General features: G+C 38.1%; 1 protein-coding gene and 1 long non-coding RNA gene across 2 annotated transcripts in view; one reads left to right on the top strand and one right to left on the bottom strand.

Moving 5' to 3' along the window:
- TRIO (trio Rho guanine nucleotide exchange factor) overlaps positions 1 to 23,398 on the top strand; it is a gene marked incomplete at its 5' end in the record, with an annotated part of 243,148 nt that overhangs the window by 159,088 nt on the left and 60,662 nt on the right. The window contains 6 exons of the mRNA XM_083866631.1: positions 1,200 to 1,311; positions 3,296 to 3,486; positions 6,403 to 6,504; positions 8,592 to 8,734; positions 9,326 to 9,425; positions 17,473 to 17,716. Of these exons, the coding sequence (XP_083722757.1) occupies positions 1,200 to 1,311; positions 3,296 to 3,486; positions 6,403 to 6,504; positions 8,592 to 8,734; positions 9,326 to 9,425; positions 17,473 to 17,716 (892 nt within the window). The remainder of the gene's footprint in view (positions 1 to 1,199; positions 1,312 to 3,295; positions 3,487 to 6,402; positions 6,505 to 8,591; positions 8,735 to 9,325; positions 9,426 to 17,472; positions 17,717 to 23,398) is intronic.
- The window catches only part of LOC310912290, a 174,552-nt gene that overhangs the window by 90,539 nt on the left and 60,615 nt on the right, over positions 1 to 23,398 (bottom strand). The window lies entirely within an intron of this gene.

The following is a 23,398-nucleotide window of genomic DNA, read 5'->3' as shown; positions in this document are numbered from 1 at the left end:
GATGGTACAATGGTAGCTTGTTTTTCCAAATGGTATTGAAGCTTCTCCTTTTCTGTGCCTCTGAGAGATATTTAGTTACTCTAAATATATAATAACTCCAATAAATAACTCCAATATATAATAATATATAATAACTCTAATATATAATATATAATGACTCTAATATTAATATTATATATATATTATTAACTCTCTCTATATATTAACTCTAATATTATTATATAATATATAATAACTCTAATAAATAACTCCACAGAACTCACTGTTCTGTGGAGTTGTCATGCAAAATTTAGGTGTGATCATGTACTGTTTTGCTGTGATGGTGGTATTGTCAGTTGAATAAAAATAATGTAATGATCATGACAGTAGAAGTCACATGCCCTCCCCTTTAAAAAGGAGAAAAGGAATTTAACCTGAGGGAAGGAATTAAATGGGCCTTTTGAATAAAAAGGAAAATAATATGCCCTTTTGGTTACATAACCTACATTGTATCTTGATACTGTTCAAATACATAAAAGTGGTGGGGAAATTTGAGTATCAGCTCAGGCGCTGTTACATTAAATCTGTGGGATGTTGAATGAGCAGAGAACTGTATGCCCTGAATTCTACTACAACACTTCAGCTTCAGTTCAATTCTCTAACTTCTGTCCATTGCTTAATGTTTCTTGGTATTGAAAAGTTTTGTCTGTAGGTTACTTTTAACTGTGTGAACACAAAATAATCATTTATGAAATACTTAGGATAAAACAGTGTAAATTCTCTTTATCAGCAGTGGTACAGAGCAGGTGTTTGGTGCAGTGGAGCAGGAGAGGCAGGAGGGGTCCGTTTGTGCTGCCCTGCTATCCCCCATCTTCATGACTTGGCAGCTGCATTGTTCTAGGCCTTGATGTAGCACAGCATCTGATAACTATGTCTGTGCTTATCAAAAAAAGCTTTTTCTTAACATAATTTTTAAAGACTTAATATTAAGCAGATAAACCTGTTTAAATTAGAAGTGGTTAACAGATAGCTTGGGCTGCTCCTTGAAGAACTGATCACGATAGAAACAAAGTATGCTGTCATATCATTGATAAAGTAAGAAGTTCAAAAAGATTTTATGTGTCAAAAATTATTTTTGGTTTGTTAGAACTACTTTTTGATTGTCTGTCATATTAGTGTAGAAATAAGTGGTAGTCATTTTGTCTGCTTGTCTTTTGCAGGAGCTGCTCACATGCTGTGAAGAAGGTAAAGGTGAGATTAAGGATGGCCTGGAGGTGATGCTTAGTGTGCCAAAGCGAGCCAATGATGCCATGCACCTCAGCATGCTGGAAGGTAGGATTCAAGCTGCCTTTCTAATTCATTGTGTGCTGCAGATTAACTTTGTTTTGTGAACATATTCTTTTCTCTGGGTTTGTATTTTTCTACCATTTTAGCAGGACTATATATGATGCAAATTTACTTAGGAAAATTAATTGTTACGGACAGCTGGTACACTTGTATTAATTTAAGCGTTCTTTCACCTTGACCTGTAGTTGTACCACTGCGGATTTGAAAAATGTGTAGGCTAATGAAGTAGTCCACTACCCACCCAAAATGCCATAGGTGACTGGTCAGATACGCTGGCTTTGGCTGTGTTCTCCAACCAGTATCCTTTGCTTCTTTGTATGAGACACATAAGTGTATTATTGGTGATTTTGCTGATTTATATATCAAATAATTGTCTCCAGGAAGTTTGTTTTTTTCACATCTGTTTGCTGCCTGTTCCGTAACAGACTTCGAGTTGACATGAAATCTATCTTCTGGCAGTAAAATGTCAGCATAAGCCAATTTAGCCCAAGCCTAAGCCAGCATAATCATGTTCATGGCAGACAGTGAAGGTTGGATGTAATGCATCTATGTGCTTAGAACAACTTCCTGCCAAAATCTGTTTTGCAGTTGGCACATTACCATATTATAATGGTCCAGTCATACATTTAATAATAGAAGTGTTTTTCTTGGGCGTTTAAATTTTTTGAGAAAAAAGCAGAGTACTCTTACCCTACAGATGCTGAATAAATACTCTTAAGTGCTTCTAGTCAATATGCCTCTTCTTCCCCTCTGCCTTCTGGTAGTAGCATGCAACTTGTTGTGGAATTTCCAGTATTGTGCTTGTTGTTATAAAATTTGACTTGATTTGACATGTGATCATTGATCGTATGAATGCTCTGAATCACATCTGTTCCTTGATTTTAAACAGTAAGGATGTTGGTCAGTTTACAGGATTAGTTCCAAATGCTTGTTCAGGAGGTGGTCTTAGTATAAAGGCTGACCAGCTTTGGTAATAATCTTTTAACACTGGAATGTGACTCTGGAGAATATCCTAATCTTTTACATAAGTTGGTTTTACAATGAACCTTGCGTGCGTTGTTGAGTCATCTCATGTTGGACAAGTATAGTGAGTGAGCACATTTCCTCTTTATGTCTCTGGAGGATTTGGAATGAACATCCTGGCGGAACTTGCCTCTGATCTTCTCCATACTGTTGCCCTGTTCAGAACATGAGAACTGGCAAGCAGTATCTATTTAAAATATGGAGTTATTTTAGGTTTTGATACCACTCAGAAGAGTATGGCAGACAATTTTTGTTATCCTCCAACTCTAAAGCTGTGTATTAAACTGGGAGAGCACGGTACTATTAAAATGGAAGTAAAATTTTTGGTATTCTCAATCTTCATTATTTTTTTCATTATGTCTCAATAGAAGCGATCCAGCTGGTTATTACTTTACTGTGGATCAATTCTGGCATGACCAATAGCAGGCTAATTGTATGCCAACAGCTCCAAGCTGCCATGTTTTTCCATCCCTGGTTGGAACACATTTCTGTGCTCATTGTCCACGTGGTAGAGAAGGTGTACCTCCAGAAAAGGTGGCTTTTGAGAGCTTGCCACTCTCAGAAGAACCTGATGTGCTCTGTGTCTTTGCAAGTTGCTTACTTTCTACAGTGGCAGAAAGCTCATAAGAGAAATCATTTTCATCACAGAAGAGGTTACCAGAAGCTGACAGATTTGTCATTTGTTGGTAAAATACTGCCAGAAGAGTTAAGTTCTTAACAGTTTGATGTCTAAATTTTGAAGTACATTTGAGCTGCAGTTAGATTTAGTATATTGCAGTGTTAAAATCAAGTCTTGTTTTTAGTATTGTTTTCTTGGAATTTCATCTTTTGGAAGTTGTATCAGGGAGAAAAAATCATATGGTTTAATGAACAGAAGCTGTGCTTTTTACAATTATTTGTATTACCAACTTTTCATGGTGAATCTTTCCTTTCACTCTATTTTTAGGCTTTGATGAAAATATAGAATCTCAGGGAGAGCTTATCCTTCAAGAATCCTTCCAAGTGTGGGACCCAAAAACTCTGATTCGAAAAGGAAGAGAGAGGCACCTTTTCCTTTTTGAGATGTCCTTGGTTTTCAGTAAAGAAGTAAAGGACTCGAGTGGAAGGAGCAAGTACATTTACAAGAGCAAACTGTTTGTAAGTATGGCAGAACAACTGATCATATTTACAGAACTGTCTAGAATAGGCTTCACTAAGCTCAGGTGATTGAAGTGTGCCTGAAAAACTTGAACTGTTACAGAGCACTGAAAGAACAGCCTTGGAATGTATAGATTGAATCATGCAACTTTGGTGCTTTGTCCTTCTTCTGAGTCAACAGGATAGGCTCAAAGCAGCTGACATGAAGGGTACATGTCAGTCTTGGTGTGTTAGGTCAAATGAAAATCAGTACTGGACTGGACTGGTTTTATCTTCATTATGTGTTGATTGCAGATTCTTTAACACTTATAATTGTAGAAAGCAGAAGAATGGAAGGAGTTGATGAGCTGCCTTCATCTTTCTTGTTTACCATTGCTGTTAAGGATTCATTTTAGTGGATATTCTACACCTACTGGTTGGGGAAGGCAAGAACTTTGTTTTGGAAAAGTTAATTCAAGAATGTTCGGTGAGACCAGTAGTCTAAAAATAAAATAAAACTAAAATAAAATAAAATTCTGCAAATAGAATTAAACTACTTATGGTCTGCTGAGAGGATGTAAAGTTGGAAATGTTTTTATTCTTATCTAAAAAAAAAAAAAAAAAAAAAGAAAAAAACAAAAAACCCAAAGCCTCCACTCTTGCTTTTCTTATCTCTTACTACGTATGCTTTACAAAACTCTGGAATTCACATCCTTACCTTCCTATCTTGTTGGATGACTTGTGTGAAAGCAGTATTCACTCTCCATAATTTTAGGTAGCCAAGTGGCAAGACAGTCTCCCATGGCTTTCTCTGCATCTCTCAAAGGCAAGATGAGTTTTTATACCAAATAGTTCAGAGCAAGTACTTGAAATTACTTTCCTTCTTTGAGTCACACTCTAGAAAGCATTGTTCTTGTATTGATCCTGTTAGGATATATAACTAAGACTAGGTGGTATAAATAACGAGTCTTTTCTCTGTGCTTCTGTTCCTTTTCCTTCATTTATTCCTTCTTCCCACTTCTGTGTCCAAACTGGTAAAACAGGTTGGTGAAAAAAAAAAAAAATCTCTTTTTTTCCATATCACTCTTTGCATATCCTGTCACTTCATTTCCAACACTTGCTTTCCTTCCTGAAACTAAATAGCTAGTAGCAGGTAACACAGCTGCAGCTGTTTGTTGATCACACCTTTCTTTGGTGCTCTTAAGAACCCAAAATAAAAAAATGCTGGTGTATTGAAGAATATTGATAGCTGCCAAGAGATTTTGTGGGAGAGGTGACAGAACTGAAAAATCAGTCCTGTAAAATTCTCATATCAGTTCCTCTGGTAGGAATTTAGTAATAGCCTAAGGTCTTAAGAAGCTGATGGAAATCTTGAAGACTTCTATTGTACCTCATTTTTAAAATACAAGATTTCTTTTTGTTGTCATATTCTATCTGGCAAAATATCCTGTAGTGCAGCATACTATTATAGCAGCTCTTATAGTTTGATCTTTAGAAAAGGCATGTGTTGAAAGCATGCATATTGATCTGAGCTAAAGATCTTTTTTGTATGCTGTCCTATGACTTCTGGAAGGTGGCTTTACAAAAATTAGGTCCTTCTCTTTGCTTGAGGCATGATGACCATCAGGGTTTCCCCAGCACAAGATACTCAATGGCAGGATATATATAGAGGTGGCAGAATGTGTTAATGAACTCCTTCAGCAAGAGATTAAGTGTCCAAGAGCAAATGTCTAAGGAGGGCTGTGGGACAAAAAGGCAAGCAGGTATTACTTTGACAGAACACTCCCAGTCACCAGTAACTGGCTGTTTTGGAGCTTCCTCACCTCAGTGTGGTTTCCATGCATTCAGTAATCCACAATGATTTCTGTTCTGTGAGCCTCATGCAGACTTTTAGCGTTGCCAGTGTCCTTTGCAGAGAGCCATGTTTGCCTATTGGGCAAAGACACTTGTGTGTGGAAGGCAGATTTTGGGATGGGATTATTTTAGAAGAAAAAAAGCCAGAAAAGCTTTTACCTACCAAAACAAAAAAGACCCCAAGTTGGCATCCAAGTGAGACAAGAAAAAAAGTACCTTTACTCAGGTACTGGGTATCCAGCATCTCCTGTGTTGAAGTGTGTATGTGCTAATGATGATGTGTATGAGGGGAAAAATACAGCTTCTAATCATGTAAGAATACTTAGCAGCTGTTGGGGAGTGAGGGTTCTTTTAGTTTGAGCTGTATTTCTTAGTTTGTAAATTTTTTTGGAACAGAGCCTGTATGAATTGTTTAAAGTGGAAGCTAATTCACATGAGTGATATGTTGTTCTAGTCAGAAAGTGAAAACATTTTGGATGATAATTAGCTATTAAGGTCTGACATTAGAACATTCCCAAGGACTGGTTGCTCATGTACTTGTCTCACAAAATTCTTGAGGGAAACTGCATTTCTGAATTATTTCATCTGTTTCAGAGGGAAGGAAACACACTAGGAAAGGATCATTTGACAGAAAAGAAACCAGAGTTTTAGAAGATATCAAGAGAATTCTTAAGCATATCTTATCTGAGAGAAAGCTTAAAAATCAGTAAATAATGAGTGTTCTCCAATGGAAATGAACAGGGAGAGAAGCCAAAACTTACTTTTTGCCAAGAATCTTCTTTCGAGTTATGAGGCTTTTACTGTGAAGTCCAAAAACTAAAATAAGCTATTTGGTATTCAGATTGTAAGTGTTACTGTTTATTGTCACTTTATAGAAGAGACTGTTAAGCTTGCAGTTATTGCTTTTTTGAAAAGACCTCACCACTGCCACCAGCATAAAGGATTCTCTCTAGCATATGAGTTAGCCTTAAGCTTCTGAAAGTATCTTCAAATAGCAGTGCTCAATTTTTTTGACTATTAGCTTGCCTTTGGGCTTCTGAGAAAAAATGCTGTGTGGTCCTAACAAATTTTTCTTAATTCCAGACTTCAGAACTGGGTGTCACAGAACATGTAGAAGGAGACCCCTGCAAGTTTGCTCTGTGGGTTGGAAGGACACCAACTTCAGACAACAAAATTGTTCTCAAGGTAATTTTAGCAGATGTGCTTTAAGTCTATAGCAAGTCTTGTAGTTGTTGTTGATATTTGTTGGGAAGGCAAGGAATGATTTCCAGTTTTGAGAGGAACAGCAGCTGACAGATAAATTTTTTTGTGTTTGCAGAGGTGGTGGTATATATATATCTCTAACTCATGTGGCCTGACAGCAGAGGGGAATCTTTGTAGCCTATTGAAGGATTAGACAAACCTGCTTTCACAAATCATAGTAGGGAGAGGTTTGATCCCATGGACTTCCATTAGCTGACAAGGCCCCAGTGCCACAAAGAAATGATGGCATCGGTGTTACCTTTCACACTCAAGTCATCGCTGTTTTTCATGACCCATATTTTCATGCAGAAAAAAACCACTACAAACCATTTTTATGTTTTTCTGTAGCTACTTGCATTTGGATGAAAGTGCATGTAATGCCTATAAATTTTGTGTCCGGGCAAGTTACAGGTGTCAGTAGTGCTCTTTGCTTAGCTAGAAGAATGGCTAAATCAATGTTTTCTGTGATTATGGTATGTAATCTGGGATTCCTTCCCAACTGAAGAACCTGGTTTGTAATACCATAACCAGCTAATGGGTAATTTGGTATATTTTGAAGAGGTCTGTTGAGCTGAAACAAAGTTAATCTTCCCATTCCACAGGTTAATACACCTACTATATTGTTTGTGATTTCATATATATTCATAGTGAATACTCAGTAATGTCACTTAAAAATGGCCCCTCCAATTTACATGTCAATACTCAAATTCATATCTTTTCCTAGTGAAAAAGGAAACAAAAGCTTATATTAGCTTTCTGGCAGCAGTCAAGGAATGCAAGGAAATTAAATGTAAAATTAATACATACTAGATTATTTTTCAGTTTTAATGTTCCCATAATTTCACAGACAATGCTTTGCAGCCTGAAATGATCCTCCCAGGGCAGAGCAGAATAAGAGGTTTTAATTAAGGGCTCTCTACATAATATAATTTTAAGATCTTATGTAGAGATCTTTGTGCATAGGATATTTATAAAAATTCTATGATACATTGAGCTCTTCAACAATTTTGTGGACTTTGTTTGTTCATTTGATTTTGAAGGCTGGAAGCAAGCACTCCCTTACCTCATTAATATAAGAAGTAAATTCCTTGAAAAACTAAATAAAAGATTGTTTAAAAGGTCATGTTTAGGGTTTTTTTCTAAATGTTTTTGTTTGTAAAAGAAAACAAAATTCTTTTTCCTACCTGCCCATCTGTTCCTACAATTTTCTTGATCCCTTTAGAATTCCTGGTTATTATATATTTATAATATATTAAATATTTATAATATATTTGAAGCCAGTTATTTCAGGAGACAGCAATTAAGAGAAGTAGTGTATAATTTAGAAAATTATATATAATAATTTCTTTAGATCTACAGTAATATGTATATTTAGTAACATTTCAGGTGCAGGGTTAAATTGGACTAAGCAATCAGATTACAAGTTGGGCAGGTGGATATCAAGTAATTTCTGGAATATTTAAAAAATAGATATGTTGCAGGCAGTAATTAAAATACAATCCCTAAATTAGCTTTCTGCCTCGAGATATGTATCAAAAAGTGGGAAGAGTAATACATGAAATGTGTTGACAAAGTGTATGTGTTGCAGTAAAAGTTAACTTTTTTGCCAGTATTTGTAGATGATGATGATGATGATGATGATTATGTCAAGTTAGAATTGACCTAAAATGTAGGGTGAGTTTAAAATACTAGTGTTCAAGGTGTTATTACTGGGATCCTCCAAGTACATCAATCCACCCTGCCTCACATGACATACATACAGGGCTTTAGTCATCAAGTTACAAAAGTAAACTCTGAATTAAGGTTAAAACGTTTTTTAAATTACCAATATTAATAATGTTGAGAGGTGTAAAGTAGTGTTGGTGATTCAAAATTAAGACAGCCAGCTAGAATTTCCTTTTCTTTGTTTGGATTTTCAGAAAGTTTTCACAAAGTCATTCTTCATGTGTTTATTAGCTGACTGTATGTGTGGATCTACTCAACCATAATGGTCCATTGTGGGGGGGGTTTGTTTCTTTTGCATATCAAAGGCATCCAGTATAGAGAATAAACAGGACTGGATCAAACACATCCGGGAAGTGATACAAGAAAGAACTATTCATCTGAAAGGAGCATTGAAAGAGCCCATCCACATTCCCAAAACTGCACCAACAACAAAACAGAAAGGAAGAAGGTAAGTAGTATTTCAAATAATCAGAGATCTCTAAGTACACAACAGTGCTCTTTCCTCTGTAGTGTTGAATTTTGAATGGCTTGCAGTGAATTGGACAAAAGCAAGAGTCATTTTGTCCAGCTTTATCTTATCATTAATTTACAGTTTCCTGCAGTGCTGAATTTGAGATTTCTGCTCTGAACAGTCCCTGGCTTGTGTAAATGAGCCATTACAGAAGGGATTTGGAACTGCAGTGCAGGATAGCTGTACATTTTAGATTTTTGCAATTTTGCATGTGGTACTGAGGTCCTTGGTTTTCCTGTTATGAAGCTCGAAATGTGTGACCAAGTGTCCTCCTTGCTAGCTTTGGCTAAGTGACTGTGCAAGTTTGTTGCCATATTTCTGGCTCACTAGTTGTTGCCTTAATTCTACTTGATGTGTACCTTGCAAATGAATCTCTTCTCTTACATCAGAGAACAGAGTATTAAGTACTGACTGTTTGATTCTTGCATCAGTTAATTTGGGGTCTGTTGCCACATTAGGAGTGTCTCACTTCTTCAACATGTTACAAACACAGTACTACTCTTGTAATGAAAACTGAATTCTTTGCAGAGATGGTGAGGACCTGGACAGTCAGGGAGATGGCAGCAGCCAGCCTGATACTATTTCAATCGCCTCACGAACCTCCCAGAACACGCTAGACAGTGATAAGGTAAGTTTCCCAGGCATTGATCTGTGCTGAGAGGAGATGACTGGTCCCTTAGTGTGAATTAGCACCCAGGATTAGTCCTTAGTACCTTCAGAGAAGGGGCGTGGAAATACTCGGTCTCTTAAAAATAGCTGTCTGCAATAGAGAAAATAGCTTGATACCATTGCAGAGCAGGAGTCATTGTTTAAATCTAATAGGTCATGAAGAGATTATTTTTGTTCCAATTTGAAACCATTTTGGTCCCCTCTGTTCTGCAGTTTGCTCAAAGATTTGACCCAGTTTAACATGAAAGTTCTATTTTCCATAAAATTTGATAGTGATGCACAGAATTTTTCTCAATGTTAATCTCAGCCTCCCTGAGAGCATACCATCTGCTTTTCAAATTGGCTTCAGGCTGGTGATTGCCACAGAGATACTGTTGTAAAGGAGAAGTACTCTCCAATGTTTATGGGTTAGAATGTAGGTGTTCACTTTCTGCAAGAAAGCTGATGGAATCATCCAGAAGTAACCCACAAAACTGTCATTTCATGCTAGTGCTGGTGTTTTCTTTCCTCCAGCTCTGCCATAGATTCTGGCTGGGTCCTACCATAAGGATACACAGCCAGAGTTTCCCTGGGGTGGAAGAAAGATAAGTGTCAAAAAAATAAAAATTTTTCTGAAATGTGTGTGTTACTTGGAATTGAAACAAGAATTTTGGCAAGTGAGAAGTGTTAGGACCCTGGAGGGAGGTAGAGGTGGATAATAAAAGTTTATCAAACAGAAGAATGAATTAAAACACTGAAGATGCCTAGCAAATTACTTTGAAGTTTGGTTAGGGATTTCTGGTCTATTACCTCCTTGTGTAATATTATTCTGATGAACCATTCAAACAGATTAGTAACCAGTATTCTTCAGGGGTAGCTAAGTGAATAGGTTCTCAGAATAATATTTTGACCATTCCCATCATCCCCTAAACTCAGTGGGTTTCCTCTATTTTCACATGTCACTTAAACTTTATAGTTTGGCTTTTCCATGTGGAGAGGCAGACAGGAGGAGGGAAATATTAGGTGCTTAGGTTGCACTTGTATTTATCAAAAACAGCCTATTTGTACATTTGTACTGAGGTTGGTCTGTAGTTTTGGTAGTGGCTTCTTCTAAAGATACCTGTGAGAAAAGCAGTTGGTTAGAGGAAGAAGAACTCTTTTGATAACTTTTGTTTTGCTGTCTTATTCTCAGCATTCTTACTTAACTATTTACGGATTTAAAAACATTGAGTCTTGTGTGCTAGCAAAGGGTTCTTAAGAAAAGAGTTTAGATGACTTGTGGCACTGAGAAGCAAGACATGCTGTCAGTGATTTCTCTCTTGTTGTCTGGGACATCAGGCTGTGTCATGCAGGCTAGAGGATCTACAGTGCAGAGCAGGGATCCCTGTCATGGCCTTTCTGCACTTGTTTGTGGTGCACTGCTCACTAGGGTGATGAGCACAATTGTCTCCTGATGCCCTTCACAGTAATATTTCATGCATCATGTGAGAATTGCTGAGAAAAGTGGGCCAAGTAGAATGCCCTCAGGATTGTTTTCCAGTCTGACATGAGAAGGAGTCTTACCAACAACCTGTTCAACAGGAGCTATAAGTTAGGGAGGAATGGAAGGAAAGAGAAATGGAGAACATTTTCAGTATTTTCCTGACAAATTTTAAGTGTGATTAGTGACTATAGTGTTGTTTTTAAAGTATTTTTGAGATTTTGCATTTGTGCATAGAAGTTTTGTTAGACTTTCCTTTGCCAAGAAAAACAAGCTGATAACTCCCTGGAAATTACTTGTGCCGTATGTTGCATGTCCAAGGAAGGAATTTACTGTTGTACACTTCTAAAAAGTGTGTGAATTAGCAGTTTAGCTTTGTATAATGTTTCTGTTGTATGCTTTGGTTTGCGAAATACCTTGAGAAAATCTTTAATCTGTTTAAAAATACAAAATCTTTTTTTTTTAGGAACAGTAACAGGAAGGTGGCCAGTGAAATCTCTACGGTGTTTTAACACCGTTGCTGAGTCTCAAGTAATCTCTCACTTTGGATGTTGAAAATTCATTAGCTGCAGTTAACTTGGGGTTTAAAATCAACTCTGTTTCCTCAGCCTAGAAGCTTGAGGTGTGTGTGAATGTCCTACAGAAACAGAGTAAAACAGTTGTACAGATTTAAAGTGCTGTTGCTGTGGTTAGCCAGAGGAAGCAGTGGAATTCCTCAGTCAAATTTGGAGCATGTAGCTAACTGAGATGGGATTCAAAATCAAGAAACATTAAAAATATCAAGCAATTAAAACCAGTAATAATGAAGTAGTAGAAGTGTTTAGTGCTATATTACTTATTAAGCTCTTGCTGAACATTTTTCTGTTCACTTGTATGTGTTATTGAGGTTGAGAAAAGACAAAAATATCAAACATGTCATATTAATTAGCAGCCAAGTAAAACCATTCTTTTACTTCCTCCAATTATATGTTCAGACAGTTCATTCTTTTAAAATAAATGTTTTGGTTAGAAGTGCTAAACTGTTATACAGGGAGTATATCAAGAATTAAGTCCTTTATCCAATTGTCAATATTCTTTCTTGCCTCCTCAGAGATATACTTTGAAAGAGCTGAAAATCCTTAACCTTGATAGTAGGTGGTTGAATATTGTCCAAACTTCTTTCCTTGCATCCTGTTTTCTGACATAATTGGAATTGTCATAACAACAGAGAATAACTTCATGATTAACGTTTTTCTTCTCCACCCTTGCTCTTGCGGCTGGAATTTTAACTTTTGATTGTTGGCTCCACTGTTGCAATGCTGCTTTTCAGTAATGACTGGGATGATGCAATAGGCCATATGTTTATAAAGCTGACATTGACATCCTTCCCAGCTTCATGTCATCTGAAAACAGTGTTGGAAGGCAAAATTAGAATTCAGAATAATCTTGGCAATGGGAAAAATTAACTGTCAAAATACTGTGCAGTTTAATAGGAACACATTTGAGCTTATATGAATAGGTGGAAATAGTTAAATACTAATGAAAACAGTGAGAGTCTTGAAGTTTTTGAGAGGAAGATTGAGAAGCTACAGAGGCTCACAATGTGTTTATTATTTAGCTGTGCGATGCATCTGGAGGACGAGGAAAGCAGCAATATATTGCCTTGTAGAAATGGGATGTTGAGGACACAAAGTCCTCATTTTTTCCTCAGAACTCATAAGGCTTACATTAGATACTGCATCCAGTTTTGAGTACAGAATGTTGGAAAATCAGTGGTCCATTGGAAGAATTCTGAGGGAAAAAAATAAAAAGATTGATTAGAAGTTTACTAAACCTAACTTACAGGGCAAGGTAAAGAATTTGGGCCAACAAGTCTACAGGGAAAAGAAAGGCTGGAGGAAAAACTTCAGGTCTTCAAGTGGGGGAAAAAGGCTACCACACAGAGTTACTAAACAGTCTTTTACCTGTATTTTAAGTGGATGGGATGAAAATCAAAGGACTTATTTTTAAAAAAGATTGCAGTAATACTTTTTATGCATATGAAAATGTGAAATCCTAGAGCAGTGTGATTGTGAAGGCTGGGGAATCTCCATAACTGGAGTTACTTGAGAACAGTTTGGATAAATGTTAAGGATTCACACAGATGTGGTTGATCATGCACTAGAGGAAGAGAATGAAGTGGACTAGGTAATTTAAGATCCCTTTCTGGCCTTTTTTTATTATCATGGGTTGTATCTTCAAATTGCAAGGTAAGTTAAATATTTACATCAGTAGCACTGACCCATTCTGAAACATTGGAAGGTATAATGGAATCTGGAGTGAAATACAGAATTTTTGGGAGGGAGATTTCTAGTCCATCAAAGCATCTCAGTTTTCCGCATGAGTGCTCTTATTGTACCCTTCTCAGTGAATATTTTGCCCTTCACCTTTCACAGCATCCCTTCCATTCACATTCTGTAGATGTGTAGCCAGCATTTTAGGTGGCTAATGGATAAAAGAGATTCTTGGACCATTTATTTGGCCTTTCATCAGCCTCATCTGATTTTTAACATTGTCTTTTGAATTTGATCCAGTGCACAGGAAATTAAATAGGGAGGCTGAAGGAAACAATGTAGGTCTGATAGGTTTTTTTCATGCTTCTATTCAGTGATCTGGTAGAAGCATGAAATAAGCAAAACTAGTATTTTGGTGTCTGTGAACATGAGAAGCTTTTAGAAGAAAAGATGTCACAGATTGCTATCCTAAATAGTAGGAATCATGCTAGCTGCTGTGGGTGGTCAGTAAAGCAGTATTTTATTTTTCAGAAATTGTCTTTTGTGCCCAGCTGGTAACACTTTGTATTACTGTCTATGTGAAGTTGTATTTAATTTTCATGCTTCTTTAAGCTTGTATGTAGTTCTTTGAAAAACAGAAAAAGGACTGAAGCAGCAGGAGACAACCAAGTATTTAGTTCTGCCAGCTGAGTCTCTATAAGAGAAAAGGCTCCAATCAGAAAAAAATGTTAGTAAAAAAGTAGCCATGCCTCTGAGTACACACCTCTTTTCAGAGTCAGAAACTAAGTCTGGACAGCTACCTGGTCAAAGCAAAATGCTCTTTATTCAAGGCAGAACTTTTGTGCTGTCCTATCTTTTTTCTCCCAAAGGGCACTTATTTCAATTTTAAAAGGGGATTAAAGATTTTCATGCTTAAAATAATTGAGAAATCTTGTTAGCTTCTCTTTGCTTTCCTTTTTTCTTAATGTAAAGTTACCATGGAAAATTAAATTTCATTTGCAGTCCTGAGAGGATGTCATATGGCCTGATATAAAGGCTCTTGAATATCTGGTCAGTCATGATGTTTGCAGGCAGTGGTGGCAGATGGACTTAGTGTGATGTCTCTGACTTCAGCAAACCTATGCTAAGAATGTACTGAGCCAGTGAGTGTTCACATGTTTGTGTCGTTTGGTTTTTCCTTTCTACAAGTGACAGTGACTAAAATACCCCAGAGAGGTGAACATAGATGGTTAACATTCATTTCAGCAACTGCAAGGCACTGTGTCCCATGATAAGCTGTTTAATTAAACTTTGTGCCTTTTTTAATCTGCAGTTCTGTTTCTGTCTGGCTTTTGTTTCTCATCTTGTCTCTGTCTCTCCAGTTTCCATGTTTCAGACATAGCATCATTTATTTTTATCATGCATGATTAATTCAGTTTACATAAAAGGTTTCTTGAGACGGATGGATAAAGTATATAAAGCCTTTGTTCAGCCTAAATTTGGATTTTGATGGTTTGTAGCTCTTTTCCCTTCAGTGCAAGTCAGTCTCCCAGTTTGTGCTGTGACTCTCGCTCTTCCCTCCAGCTAGCCTGGAGAGCCTTGCCAAGGCTGTCCAACAACAGCTGTTGAGCAACGCGCTTAATCACAGACACTCCCTGCTGTCCAACTGCATTTAATCAGTGTGAAAGATGAAACTGCTTTCACAAAGTGTGTCACGGGGAGAAATCCAGCAACGAAACAGAGGAAAGAAGTGTTTCCTAACCACTACTGTAGTAGGCAGAAAGAAGGGAAGTCAACCCAAAGGAAGGGAAAATGGGTAAATGCTTTTTTTGCTCAGCTCTCCGAAGTGCCATATGTGTGTGCTGGGTACAGAAATCACTGTTTTCATTTTCTTAGCAGTTCTGCACTAAGTTGCATGTAACAGCATAGGTGCATATTTGAAGATGGTGTGGACTCTGAGCAAGAAGTGTCCTACATACTATACTGAAGTGTGAAGGAGTGTTGGATTTCACTGGAATATTGGCCAGCTAGGCAAATTGATTACCACATTATCTGAAAAACTAGGAATTTTGTGTACTTTGGCCATCTGACATGGCCACTGACAGCCTTCATTTGCTTTTTCCTTTAGCTTAATATTATATAAAATACTTAGAAAACAAAATCTGAGATCCTACTTTTTTTGTTGTTTTATTAGGGGAAGGAGAAGAAAGAACAACTAAATTACCAAAACATGTGGCCATTGCACCAGTCACAAAAAATACACCTTAATCTCTATTTGTAGGAAGTAAAGGGCCAGGAAAGCAAACAGAGCACCAAAGATATGCTCCTGTAGGTATTTAGGAGGAAATATAAGGACGAGATGCAGTTTCTGGAAAGTGTCAGGTTGTTACTCTACTTGCACTGGATGGGATATGGACGTGTGAGAAAAATTTGGTCTGCCCTGGATACCTTGTGAAGTCATACTTCATCAGCTTTTTTGTTAGTCCCCATCAGGCATACAGATGGTTTCAATTGTTTCTGAGTTGGTCTGACAAAGGCTGTAACATAAATCAATACCAGAAAACAAGGGAAAGCTCTTTATGTTTTCCCTTTTGCATAGCTTTGCATGGACTAAAAAAGGGAGTGTAAGGAAACAGGAAACATTTTAATGAGAGAAGAGGTAACATGTTTTGAAGATGTACCCCCCCCTGTAATTTGTGTATTGGGGCTGTCCAAAGAGACAGGGTAGAAGCAATGGGATTAATTTTTAGCCTGTATCTAAACAGGTACAGCCTGATTTATCTTCCTTAAACACTAGATATATGAGGGTTTTCTGCCCTTCTTGGCCCCAGCATTCCCTCAAGAAAAGTTCTGCTCCTTTGTAAGCATACACAAGCAATGCTAGCCAGTGAGATTAGCAGGCAGATACCATGGGAAAGCTCTGGAGTTACTGTAGCCCATCTGCTAGGAGTTATGTTCTGTCATTTGTTGCAGACTTGAGGAAGAGAAGATTGGAATTGTCCTGTGATTCTTACTGGGATTTTGCTGGTTTTGCCATTTGCACTGAAATTCTTGCTTGATAACAAATAGCATTTTCCTAGAAAAGTTTCTGTCCAGTGTTTCCGTTCCAGGCTTGTAATGAGAACTAATAAATAAGAAACAATGCACTCTCTTATCTGCTGTTTCTGAAGCTCATGGGATGTAGTTGGCAGCCATGAAACAATCAAAAGCAACGTGGCAGGATCTGTGCAGTGTGTTGGTGTGGCACTTGCTTCTTCCACTTGCAGCTGGAGCTCTCACAGGGTATTGGTCCTCCTTTGTCAGTGTAGAGCATTGCAAGATTACCTCACTGAGCTGAAGGAGTTTACTGGCTTCATTCAAAATTCACAGAAGTTGAGTGCCAGCTGAGATCTGGTATGAGTGTTACACTGAAGCAGCCAGAGCTATAGCAATGCTCACACACACATGAAAAACCGAAGTTGCCTGGAAGGACGGAAGGAATTCTAGGACTGCTTGCTTAGGTTGGATGGGTGCTTTGGCACTGAGCAATCTTGGGAACTTTGCAAAGTTCTGATAATAATTTTCGTTTCACATCAAAGCAGATGAAACAATCAAAGAGAGGAAACTGAAGCTTAGGCAAATTTATTCTAATGAAGTGTTTTGAAGAGGGGGAGGAAAACCCTAAGCTTGCATGCTTTTAATTCAAGTTTGTGCAGTTTTATTTGGGGAAACCAACAAAAATGTGAAATTGTAAGCCCGTGTGAATTTTTTATTAAACAGTTAAGTATTTGAGAATGTTTTGTGAAGAACTTTACACTGACTTTTCCTGTTGTGTAAGATGTGTCCTGAATGATTTTGTGACCAGTGTATGTGAACTGTGAGTAGGGTGGGAATAAGGCAGTAAGTCCATTTGAAAAAAGCTACCTTTTTCTCTTGAATTTGAAAAATAACAAAGCTCATGAGTGACTGTGTTTAGTAATATCTAACCTTTTTTTTGCTAATTATCACACATAAAATATATTCAGAAGCGACTGCTACTTCAGCTTTTGGGATAAGGAGCAGTCTAGCAAGAAAAGCCGCTTAAATCCTCCGCCCAGCACTGTCACAACCAGTGTGCTTTGAACAATAGGCAGAGACAAGCAGAGTTAGAAATCTGTTTTAAAACGCCAGAACTGCCTGGTTTTGAAATGCTCTCTTCTTGCCGTGGAAAGTCCCAGAAGCCTGCTATCCCATCCAAAATACAAATCCTGCCAGCAGCCCTAGATAGGTAACGGTGCGTGACGGAGGGTTTGATAACAAGCTTTCATCTGGCTTCTCCTTGTTTTCTGCCCTCACAGTTGTCTGGTGGGTGCGAGCTGACCGTGGTGATCCACGACTTCACCGCCTGCAACAGCAACGAGCTGACCATCCGCCGTGGGCAGACCGTGGAGGTGCTGGAGAGGCCCCATGACAAGCCCGACTGGTGCCTGGTGCGAACCACGGATCGGTCCCCAGCGGCGGAAGGCCTGGTCCCCTGTGGGTCCCTCTGCATCGCCCACTCTCGCAGCAGCATGGAGATGGAGGGCATCTTTAACCACAAAGGTAAGGAGTGATGGGCACAAAGTCTAGACAGCAGCAGCGTGAGTTTTGGGTCATGGAGAGTGCTGTGCATATGGCAGCTTCAGTGTTCCTGCACTGCCTTGTTTTTTTCAGCAAGCACGCTGTCTTTTCCAAGAATAAGTGGTTGGCAGTTCTCAGCGTTAAGGGAAGATGTGGCTGAAGATGGGAAGGAGGTTTAAGCAAATTATATCTTGGTGAAGAGTTTTATATCATACTAGATCAAGCTGCAGTGATAGGAAAATCTGTACCTGAGAAGTGCTGACAGTGGGGAGGGAAGAAAATCTCCGGCGTGGATTTATCAGTGTTTCCTGAGAAACCCTGCAGTAAGAAGTCATAAAGGTTCAGCAATGGAAAAGGTAAATACACTTGTCCATATGCCCTGGCACAGGAATTGTTCTTTTGGACTTCTGTGTTTTATTTAATTGAGCTTTTCAGAGTAGCACTGGCACAGTTTTTCCCAGAGCATCTCTGAAGTCTTACTTTGGGTTTTTTTCAGATGCATGAAAGAATACTCCCCTGAAGGGTGCAAGAAAAATCTGATGATTTTTTGAAAGGTCTTAGGATTTTAGTGTGCCATAATCTTTTGACTCTGTAAACTATCCAGACTCAAAGAGTAGATTGTTATTGGAGAAATTGCTTGCTTGCATCATTTGCAACTACTTGAGTTTGCAGGCTCTGAACAGAAAGAAATGTGAATTTATTAAAAAAATAGAGGGAAAAATCAGAAAAATAGTTCGTTACAAGGCATTCCATCACATGTTGTGGGAAAAGATGCATTTCAAAGAGTTTGTTATTGCAGGTAATAAGATTAGCAGACAAGTGATGTTGGGGAAAATGTCTTCCAAAACACAAAATTCTGGTTTTGTAAAGTTTTTCATAAATGTAACCACAATTTTTTTAATTACTCCGTCCATTCCAGCTATTACAGATTTTCCCTTTTTTTTTTTTTTTTTTTTTTTTTTTTTTTTTTTTTTTTTTTAAGACACTGTGTAAATATGCTTGACTGAAACAGGGGTGAGTCTGTGTTTCTTACATTAGGGGCAGGCACAGCAGGAACTTCCTGAATGCAGGGAGATTAGGGGCTGAGGGGGGAATTTGAAGGATTGAGCTGTACAGTTGTAGTAGTCTTCTGTCATTTTGTGTCCTACAATAATTTGGGTAGGGAAAGCTTGCAGATGTTCTGATGATAAAATTGGAAAATGTAGTTGGGTAACACTAAGTTCTTTCTTCTTGGACTAGGGGGTGAAATCTGGAATTTTTTTTAACAAAGCTCACAGAACTGATAAATCAAGTTTCCTTCAGAGCTTAGGGACTTCACCTTTGAATACAGAGAACTTTATTAGGAGAGATTGTACTGGACTATATCTATATGCATATACCTTGAGCCTGTCAGAATCCTGAGGAACAGACAGAGCTGCTTTTGTGTTTGAGAAGTTACTTTGATTAATCAAACCAGTGGACATGACCTGTATTGCTTTTTTTTCTTTAGAATTTGTTTAGGGAAAATGGAGCAGAGCATTTCAAGGATACTTTACTTTGTTTAACATGGTGCTTTGAAGTAAAGAGCATTAATTAATTATATTAATCACGGACACTGGAGAAGAAGAGAAAGCCATTGCTAGAATGAGCATAATTTGCAGGGTTGAATGCAGCCTCAGAAGTGCCTTCTGTCCCTGCCACAGGCTTTCTGTGGGATGTTATGGTATGCTGTCTTAATCTCAACTGATAAGAAGCAGCTGCTAATTGTTTATTCCCACATTGCTGGGTGTCAGGCTTTAGGAGATGGATATTTAATTTGCAAAGTTTCCCCTGCATGTGACTGAAATGAGTGTGAACTGTCTTGAACATGCAAGCTATTACATAATGTTAAGTAGTCTGGAGGGGGAAAAATGGGTAGACAAGGCACTTGAAACTACTGGATTTGTTTCACTTTGGTCCCTACCTCATCTTTCTATTGCTTGAAAAAGGTTGATAATGTTCATTTCACTGAGGGATTATAAAAATTAAGCAAAACCAGTGGAGTGCTTTGATTTTATTTTTTCCCCCATAGTGAAAAGTCCCTCAGACAATCCCACAAACCAATTATTCGTTCTCAAGTGCTGCATTTGATTAAATGAAGCATCGGGGAATATGCTAATAGGAAGGATGGCAAAACAATTAGATGATCTTCTCAGAATTGTTCATTGTGGGTATTGATAGAGGTATGAATTCCTAAAAATCTAAACAAATCCTCTAACAAAGAACAAGTGAGTGACTTATGTAATTTTAAGTCAGTCCATGTTCTTGGGTGGATAATTTTTCATGTACTTCCTAGATTTTTAGTACTTAATTATGTACCTTCAGTCTTTACAATACCGATTTTCTTTTCCTTTTTTTGACAATAATTCAGTAAAACTTTCAGAGTTTTTCAGAGATTCAACAAATTAGGATTTTGAGGTCTGAAAATACATGTGCTATGTGAAGCTCACAGTGTGAGCATCAAGTCTAAGTAATTCTGTACAGTTCATGGACTAAGTGATGAGTCTCGAGTTTTTGCCTGTCTGACATGACAAGCTCTTGGGAGAGGCTGAGAGAGAGAGGGTTTATGTATTGCAGGGAGAGGAGGTGATCACCATCAGAAGTGGGAGGATTGGCTACTTGGATGTAGAGTGCTTAGCCTATACAGGTGGCTGCTGAAGAGTTTTGCACTCTTTTCAGTATCCACAGACCCTACAGTTTTGATCTTTTCAACTGTGTTTATCAGTAGCACCTCTTGCCAACAAAACAGAAAAAAAATGAAAGCCACAGCAAATCAGAGGTGAAATGAGAGTCTAAAGTTTTGAAATGGCAAACCTCTTGTAATTGACGGCTGGTTCTTATGGTGTGTCAAACCACATTTCATCACTGAGTACAGAAATGTTGGGTGATACTTAATGCCTTAAATAATCTCAAATTATTATCCAGAGTAGAAAGGCATGCACAATTTTTAAAGCAGAAAATATGTGCAGTGAAGCCTAGTTCTAACAGTGGATCTTGGTCATTCCTTGTCTGGCCACACATTATCTGTCAGCCATGAAAGGTAATGTTGTTTTATTCTCATGTTAAAAGACAGCCTCAAAAATGACCCTCATCAATTGCCTGCAAGAGTAGGTGTTACTTCTCCTCTAAGAATGTGTATTATCTAAACCATCATCTAAGTATGAATGGATTAAAAAAATACACATTTAGAGTATCTTCAATCTCTAAAATTTTATGGTAGTTAAGGTAATAAACACTTTGTTAAGAATATGAGGAAATCGTTGCACAGAAAAGATGTTCACTAGATGAATAGTAACTAAGGAGGAGAGTTGATGGTGGGTTCCTGACCTCTTGCTTGTTCTGCTGAATATCAAATCTATTTTTGCAAGTTATTTGGGTCATTTAATCAACTTGATGTGTAGTTCACAGATTAATAAGTTTTTTAAAAAATCTAAATCCCTTTTATAATAGGAGAAAAGAGAAACAAATGAGTAATGAAGAGACTGAATAACAGTTGGTGCACTCTACAAAAAAAACCACTAGCTCTGGAAGAACATGTTTTTCACAAGTAATGCATAAGGCAACATTTTTTTTTTGCAATGATTTCCCACATGTTTTTGGGTGTGGGGGAGAAAGATTGTTCCTGTTGTTTTATTTGGTGCTTCTCTCTTTTTTAATGTGAGTTTCTTTTCATTCTAGGGTACATCCTGTTTTATAAGTGCAGTCCTCTTTCTTTTCTTTGGAGGGCATTTACACTGCCACAGAGCTTTGGGTAAAGGGCAGGGGACAGGATTCAGTGTAATGAAAATGAACATGCCAGCTCAGAAAAATTGGCAGCTATTTAAAATCGTTTGTGAATGTCTTGCCTGTTTAGATCACAAGTTTGCTGTCTTTTCCAAATCCGTAAGTACTTCTGAAGAATTTGTGATAGTCCATCATATCCTTTCTGTAGGAGCTATTGTTTGGAGAGATACAAAGGCTGCAACAAGCCTTTGCTTATGAGGCTTACATTTATGTCTCCTTTAAGTTACAAGATTTTGGGGGAGGGTGTGTCTAATTGCCAATTCATGTTACTATCTGCTTGTTTCAAAACTTGGCCACAGAAGTATTTTGTTTACCTGAAGGTACCAAGTTTGCCTGTTTTATACCATCACATAATCCAGGGATCTGTATAGGTTTGTTCAAATCTGAGAGGTAGGTGATGTTTTAGTAACATGGTGCCAAACCACACACCACTCACATGCTGAATACTGGCTTTTGATTTTACTCTGAGGATACTGTCCTGACTGCAGCCATAAACACAGAAATGTAGTCTCTCTCAACGAAGCTTAACATAAAAAGGAAGATCAAATGTCTTTGCAAGACAAAGGTTGACATATTTGTTCAAATATCTGTATAATAAGCCATTTTCTACAGCTGCAAGATGGGAAGGACTGATGTAGGGCAGGTGTCAGAGCGCTTCTTGAATTGCTATAGGGACTCCCTCTTCAAGGATTAAGGAAGACAAAATTGTGTGGGTGACCTAGAGATATTTCCCAAGAAGAGAGAGAGATTTTATAGCTGAGGCCACTGACTGGGCTAAAACAGTCTTGAATTTGTTACATAGGGGAAGCTTGCTGTCACACAACTGGATCCTATTCAGAATACCAGTTTTCAATGAAAGGAGAAGGGGAGAGAGTAAAGGTAAAAGTCTCATGTGTGATTGAGAGCTTTGAAAGTTACACTTCAGAAAGGGAGTGTTTTGTGTTGAGTCTAAATACTGTTCAGTACAGGAAGAGGAAGCTCTGTGTATCAGCAGGAGAATTTGATGCAGCAAAATGGGCATTCAGTTTAAATAATTGAAGAAGGACTCCCTGTTTGTAGTGGAAGAAAAGAAGGATGACTTGGGCAGCAGCAATTGTTTGCTTAGGAACAGAGGGAGGCTGTAGAAGGGGAGGATTTGCTGTTTTGAGACTGCAAGCAAGTGAAGCATGGGCCATGTGTAAGGAAAAAGGATCCCCACCCGTGGCTCTGAGCCAAAGCGCTGCCTGTGAGACTGCCTGACAGCGTTTGCAGCTGCAGGAAATGAGTTACAGCCCAGGCCAGAGGGGAAAGTAACTCCTGACAATGAGCTGGTGGGGTACGTGCTTTGCTGTGCTGCCTTGGGGCCAGGTGGCAGAAGGTGGGGACTGTCGTTTCCAGGGCACCAAACCAAGAGGGATCTGCTGCTGCTACACAGACGGATGTGATTGCATGCAGAAAGTGATATAGAGGAATATGTTGGAGTTGTACACTACACCAATCCTTAATCTAAAAACTCTGTTTCTTGATGAATCAATTACCTCCTCATAAAACTTCCAAATAACCGGCTGCCCATCCAGATAGCCAGCTGATGGAAAGCCTTTCGAGGAGCCCATGAGAGGCAAAACTGAGCAGTCAGTAGAACTTGAGACTCCATATGTTTTAATTCGAAAAAAAAATTGTAAAGGCTGCGCTGCAGTGTCAATTCAACTTACTTATCAGCCAGACTTGAGCTTGAACAGAGATGCATGCATTTTAATAGCTGAAGTTCAACTTCACAATTACCGCTTGTTTTGAAAGTGTAATAAATCATAAATTTTCTTTTAGTCACAAATATTTTTCCCAAAAGCACTGCTAGTCTAATAGTGGCAAGGATGGTTTGAATTT

The sequence above is a fragment of the Zosterops lateralis genome, assembly GCF_965231275.1.
Source record: "Zosterops lateralis genome assembly, chromosome: 1".
Lineage (NCBI taxonomy): Eukaryota > Metazoa > Chordata > Aves > Passeriformes > Zosteropidae > Zosterops > Zosterops lateralis.
Note: the sequence above shows the minus strand (reverse complement) of the source record. Positions and strands in the feature narration are given on the sequence as shown.